General features: G+C 39.6%; 1 protein-coding gene across 2 annotated transcripts in view; it reads left to right on the forward strand.

Annotated features, from left to right (window-relative positions):
* The window catches only part of Nek5 (NIMA related kinase 5), a 52,551-nt gene that overhangs the window by 35,387 nt on the left and 10,265 nt on the right, over positions 1-6,899 (forward strand). Inside the window, exons 16-19 of one of the 2 annotated variants that reach the window (XM_077792443.1) lie at positions 1,021-1,101; positions 1,346-1,414; positions 3,548-3,674; positions 6,463-6,588. In XM_077792443.1, the coding sequence (XP_077648569.1) occupies positions 1,021-1,101; positions 1,346-1,414; positions 3,548-3,674; positions 6,463-6,588 (403 nt within the window). The remainder of the gene's footprint in view (positions 1-1,020; positions 1,102-1,345; positions 1,415-3,547; positions 3,675-6,462; positions 6,589-6,899) is intronic. The other variant, XM_026381851.2, reaches the window with a different exon arrangement.

Consider the following 6,899-nt stretch of genomic DNA (forward strand, 5'->3'; position numbering starts at 1 on the left):
AGTGCCCCTGGGTAGGGACAGTTGGAGGGCTCATCACATCCCGTTTCTCAAGTATCCTCATTTTTCATTCTGGCTGTCTAATGTGTTAAAACCATTATTGCTTCTGTACTTGATGTGGCTTTGGGGTTGTTTCAGTTGGGGAGTGACTCTGGTGCCTGGTACTGTGCCCTGACTACAAGCAGAATGCAATACCACTTCTTGGGTGTGTGAGGAGACCAAGAGCTCCATTCTGGAGTTAGAAGAGATCTGAGAGGTTACAAACCTGCTTTGGGGCTTTTACCCCACTATCCCCAATGCTTTCCCCAGCCAGACGTCTACTTCCTATACTGACGCCCAATATCACTCTATACCTTAAATCAAATGCCAAATAGCTTCTCCCATATTATTCTCCTCCCCTACTCATTTCTATTCTATTACCCTATTTCACTTTCTTTTATAATACTTCTGAAATTATGTCGTTAATTTGTCAACTCATTTATTAACTATTCTGCTCCATGTCAGCAAGGGCCCTCGAAGCTATCTTCACTCTGCTAATCATTGCCTAGGCGTCTGGACCGTAGACTGTTTACCTAGCATGTGCAAATCCCTGGATCTGATCCATAGCACTGAAAAAAAAAAGTTATTATTTTTTTCTTTGGTGCTGGGGATTGAGCCCAGGGTCTTGTGCACACTAGGCGAGCACTCTTCCACTGAGCTATACCCCAACCAGCACATTTATGTTGTTAAATTGGATCTGATTGGATTAGACTGCACTGGGGGGATGAGCTTTGTCACATTATAGAATTTTTACCCATTGAAATGTCAGTGTTTAATGTCTGAGTGTTTGTTGATTGACATTCTGCTTTGGTTTTTGATATTAATTTTCCTTTACAAAGGCATGTTTGTATTCTAAAATCTATCATCAGATTCAATCTAGAAATAAAATCATGTAAACATACAAGGCTGTGAATTCTGAGGTTGTGAAAATATTATTGTTCAATATGAAGTGACAGAATCATTTTTTTTCCTCTAAACTTTCAGGACACTGAAAGAGACTTGAAACAAATGAGGCTTCAGAACATACAGGAAAGCAAAATTCCAGAACAGAAATATAAAGCTAAGGTAATCCACATTTTTGTCTTTTGGCTCCGTGTGAGAAGCTGGCTGGGGGTCCACACCTGCAGTCTGGGCACCTATGTGATTCCCCACGCCTCTTGTTATTTTATGGAATAGCCCTACTTTGTGATGTTAGACTAATGGTTTTAAGTATATGTAATGTTAAAATAAATTGATCTAGGGAGTTGTTATATTAAGGCTTTTAAAGAATTGCTAAATTAAAGGATTTTTCCCCCTTGTTTTCTTGTAGAGAGGAGTGAAGTTTGAAATTAATTTAGACAAATGTATTTCTGATGAAAACCCCCTCCAAGAGGAAAAGGTATGTAATTAAGTGCACACATGAGAAAATGAGTGTGTCTTAAGTTTCTTGAAATTGTTTCACAGGCTATAGGGAAAAATTGCTTAAATATTCCTAAAAGGATCTCTAGTATTCAAATGAGTCTTCCAAATACTTTTTATCCTTCTTCTTCTTTTTCTTAAATAGAGGTTATTTACTTAGGTAAATTATTATGTTTAAAATTATTTTTATTTTATGAAGAACCTATTTTCCTCACATTATTATGTTTTTATTATTGCCAAATTAAAATAGAAGATAGGATACATAGTTGACAACAAATATACTGACCTAAAAAAACTTGGGCAGGTACCCTGGGCACATTCATTTTCGGTCTTAATTAGTTACTGATAGCTTTGTACATATCTCTGGGTAAATCTCAATTATGCATTTGGTCTCTCCTTGCCACAGAAGCAAATGGACATGTTTAGTAAACCCAAATCTCATTTTATTACTTGATTTCAACATCTTCTTTTTTTAAAAAATATTTATTTATTTAGTTAATTCTCGGCGGACACAACATCTTTGTTGGTATGTGGTGCTGAGGATCGAACCCGGGCCGCACTCATGCCAGGCGAGCGCGCTACTGCTTGAGCCACATCCCCAGCCCTCAACATCTTCTTTTAAAAAATATTTTTTTCTAGTTGTAGATGGGCACAATCTCTTTATTTATTTATTTTTATGTGGTGCCGAGGATCGCACCCAGTACCTCCCGTGCAAGGCAGGCACTCTACCCCTGAGCTGCAGCCCCAGTCCATCTTGTTTACCTCATTTTTTATCATACCTGCTAACAAATGTCAAAATTAACTGATTGTTGTTCCATTTTACCTTCTCTAAATTCACCATTTAGATTATCAAAATTTAAGTATGAATAATCATATCTGATACTCATTTTTTTTCATGTGTGTGTGTGTGTGTGTGTGTGTGTGTGTGTGTGTCTGTGGATAAAATCCAGGGCCCTGCACATGGCATGCAGACAAGCACTCTACCACTGAACTACCTCCCCAGTTCTTCATGTTCTTTATTATCTTAAAACTTTATGGAGCTGGAGGGGTAGCTCGGTGGTAGAATGTGTGTTTAGCATGCTGAGCCCTGGGTTCAACCCCCAAACCAAACCCTCCACAAGACACCAAAAGCTTTTGTATGTCATCATTTCATATTTACAAGCATTTTGCTACATAAAGACTTCACTACAATGGTGATAATTAGTTCCTACTTCTGTTCATCCATTAGGTCTCCAGGTGCCCCAGAGCTGTGGGATCAGAGCAGAGCAGGTCTGGGGAGTGGCACCTCCACAGGGCTTCTGTGACTGGAGGTGCTGAGATCAGCTTGCTAGAATGAAAGAAGGGACTCGAAAAGCACTAGCTGCCAGGGTGTTCATCCTCTCTTATTCTATGCATCAATGTGCTTTAAACAAAATTGATCATTTTAGTATTGATTGTGGTGTATGAGGAGCAGTTTTAGGGACATAGTTGAGAATGCTGTGAAGTTGGGTCTGATTTGTGCACCCATATAGTGTCAGCTACTCCAGAGGCTGATGCAGAAGGATCACTTCTCAGGTCCAGAAGTTTGAGACCAGCCTCGATAACATAGTGAGACCCCCTGTCTCAAATAAAAGATTGTTGTGCTATAGTCTGACAGCAGGACCTGAGGATGCGGTGGGATGGAACCGAAGTAGAATAATATTGAAGACGTTTCAAAGTCCAGATAAAATTAAGTGCTCATTACTATTGAGAAGGAGAAATGAAAACATGGCTGTTTCTATCTCAATCACTGTAATTCCATTGTGTGTGTGTGTGTGTGATACTAGGGATTGAACCCAGGAGTGCTCTGTCACTGAGCTAGCTACAAGCTATATCCCCAGCCCTTTTTATTTCTTTATTTTGAGACTTGGTCTCACTAAGTTGCCTTGGCTGGCCTTGAACTTGTGATCCTCCTGCCTCAGCCTCCAGAGTAACTCTGATTACAGGCCTGCAACACAGAGCCTGGCTATAGTTCAGCTTTTAAAACTCTATAGATTTGTTTGTCTTGCTTTTGAATATTATTGGGAACACAACAATTTTGACATCCTCCCCCCAACATGGCTATTTCTCATGAAATACTGTGGAAATGCTTTAGGCAACGGACATACTAAATGAAACTTTGACCTTTGAGGACGGCATGAAGTTTAAGGAACATAAAAGTGTAAAGGAGCACGAAGATTACACAGACAAAGCCTTTGAAGAACTCTGTGGCCCAGAAGCAGGTACGTGTTCCTGGAACTCTATGGATAGACGGAGCCTGTTCATCAGCAATCTATCTTGAACTCTATCTGCCGGCTCCCCCCTGGTTCTTGTTTTGCATACCCCCAGACTCCGCCCTCTTCTCTTGCTCCACACTTTGAGGATTTCACTAGTTCTCTCTACAGCCTCAGCCTCTCCTAGGAGCTCCAACTTACCAATCTTTTTCTTTACCTGCTGGAAAAGCTCACAGCCTTATTTTCTATTGAAAATAGCACATTTGTTTTTTTCTTTATAAGATTCATTTAAATCAAACTTTTCCTATAATCAGTATTGTGAATATTTCCCCCAGTTGGTCTTCAGATCTCACAGTAACAACAGCAAATTGTGTGTGTGTGTGTGTGTGTGTGTGTGTGTGTATGTTCACTCAGGAGTAAACTTTGTAACAGTTGTGCAGGGCGTTCAAAGAAAACTATAAGATTTTAGTCAAGTAAAGACCACTTGACAAATGGAGAGAATTAGCAGTGCTATAGATTGGAAATATGCTTCCTCAATATATTTATGGCAATTTCAATAAAAATCACAATAGAATTTTTTTCCTGATGTGAGAAGATCTTGGCAGAAGATTGCAGAGATTTGTAATTAGCCAAAATATTGTGAGAAATAAGAGCAGTGAAGGAAAACTTACCTTTTCAAGTATCAAAATATATGTTATACTCATTCAAACAGTGTGATAGTGGCATCAGGGAGAAGTGAGAGTTTAGAAACAAACCTCAGTATGTCTCATACATAATATAGTGCATGCCAGCAACCCAAGTCAATGGAAAGACAGAGGATTATTCAAATAAATGCTTTTAGACCAACTTGTTAACAATTTAGAAAAAACTGTGAAACCAGACCCGATGTAGTATAATGAAATATATTTTTAAAAAATCAGTGTACGTGTGGAAATGTTACATTTAGAAAATGAAGTAAAACAAAATAGGTCATTTTTTATGATAAGGAAGAAGTAGCTATTCAAAATTCATAGGAAGGGGCTGGGGATGTGGCTCAAGCGGTAGCGCGCTCGCCTGGCATGCGTGCGGCCCGGGTTCGATCCTCAGCACCACATACAAACAAAGATGTTGTGTCCGCCGAAAACTAAAAAATAAATGTTAAAATTCTTTCTCTCCTCTCTCTCTCTCTCTCTCTCTCTCTCTCTCTCTAAAAAAAAAAAAATTCATAGGAAAAATAACAGAATAAATTAGTAATAGAATTGACTTTAATAACAAAAAGATTTGGTAAGAAGACAACGCTAGACCTTAGAATTATTATTTTCAATCATTTATTTAGAGTAAATAATCATAAATGTCCATCAAAATTTAGCTGTAAATAAAGTCATTATAACATTATTTAAACAGTGAAAACTTGCTAATGTCCTAAAAGTCCAGCAAAAAAGAATTAAATTATAACCTATTTATGAGACAGACTACTATGTTTGCTTTAAAATGGCTGTATAGAAGAATATTTAATAACCTGAAAAAGATATGTAGCTGACTAAAAAAAGCAAGTTATGAGAGCAAATGTCACGTGGAGATAATTTTTGCCCCTGGTACTGGGGATTGAACCCAGGGCTGCTCTACCACTGAGCTACACCCCAGTTCTTTTCAGTTTTATGTTGAACCTCACTAAGTTGCTAAGGCTGGCCTTGAACTTGCAGTCCTCCTACCTCACCTCCTGAGTTGCTGTGATTACAGACATACGCCACCACACCCAGCCCAATGTTTGTTTTAAAGCAAAACAAAAATGTTATAAAATTTTAATAGCCTCTGGATGGTGATATTATGGGTGGATTTTTGCCACAGTCTGGCTGGGCACAATTCACGAGCCACTTATCAAGCAGAAATGAACTTTATTTTTGAACACACACGCCACACCACAAGAGCCCTTCAGAAATTCCCTCAGAGCCCAACTGCCACCACTGGCTTCCCACAAGCCTCTCAACCGCGCCCCCCCCCCCCACTCCTCCTGCTCTTGAGATTGGCTGGGTCTTGTGGGCGGAGCCAAAAAAAGTCCCCCAATGAGCAGCTCTGTGGTCTGAAAGGGTGGGGAAATAGCCCAATGAACATCACCGCAGAGGAGCCAGTCAGTTGGCAGCTAGAAGTTTGCTGGGGCCACTGTGAGCCAATCATCAGCTGGCAGCTGGAAGTTTGCTGGGGCCGCTGTGAGCCAATCATCAGCTGGCAGCTGGAAGTTTGCTGGGGCCTCTTCGGCTGTGGCTCTCAACAGATTTTTATTTATTTTTTATATGATTTTTAGTTTTATTATAGTGAAAACATGGTAATAAGAAAATACAAGTTATTTTTTAAATTAAAATGGAACAGATTGTGTTCTGTTGAAACTGATTAAAGAGTTTTCATACATGACTCAATGAATTTGTCCATTTGTGCCACTAATATTTTATTAGCACTTAATTAAATTGGCCAAACAGTAATAATAAAAGAGCGCAGAGAGGTATCTACTTGGGATGCTGAGGCAGGAGGGTCACAAGTTCAAGATCAATCTGGCAACTTAGACCCTGTCTCAAAATAAATAAAAAGGTGGGGCATGTTGCGCAGTGGTAGAGTACCCCTGGGTTCACTCCCCATTATCACACACCAATAATAATAGCAAAAACAATAAAAGCAAAAAAATATTTAAATATGTTTGTAATTTCCAGTTCTGGTTTTGCACATACCAGCTGATAGATACTGGCTCAGCTACCTAAGGACTGTTAGGTGCAATTAGTCACACTTTGGTTGCTTTTGAACTAATGAATTATTTTCTTATACCCAGAGTTTTTCACTCTGAATGTCGCTGCCACAGAAAACAGGAGGCAGTGGGATACCAGAGTGCCTCAGACTCTGATACAAATGATGGCAGCTGCTGATATCACCTCCACGTGCTCCACTGTGCCTGAAGGTGAGTCTCTGGATCAGCACCAGTTGACTGATCGCAAGGGAAGAGCAGGGGTCCCAAACAACTGTGTGGCTCATGCTCATCCTGTTGGAATAGTTTCTAGTTCTCACTACAAGCCCTTTAGATTTTGTACTAAACACTTTGCAAGGACATTGTTTTGGTTTCTCCTCCATCCCCAGAGAAACTTGCCTGATAATTATCCTAGAAAATTGGACACCCTAACCAGGCACAGTAAAGGAGGAAAGATCCTTGAAGAGAGAGAGAAGGTCCGAGGAAGGCAGTAGACTTGATTTACTCTCTAATCATTTCCTTGT

Source organism: Urocitellus parryii, chromosome 2 (genome assembly GCF_045843805.1).
Source record: "Urocitellus parryii isolate mUroPar1 chromosome 2, mUroPar1.hap1, whole genome shotgun sequence".
In the NCBI taxonomy this organism is placed as follows: Eukaryota; Metazoa; Chordata; class Mammalia; order Rodentia; family Sciuridae; genus Urocitellus; species Urocitellus parryii.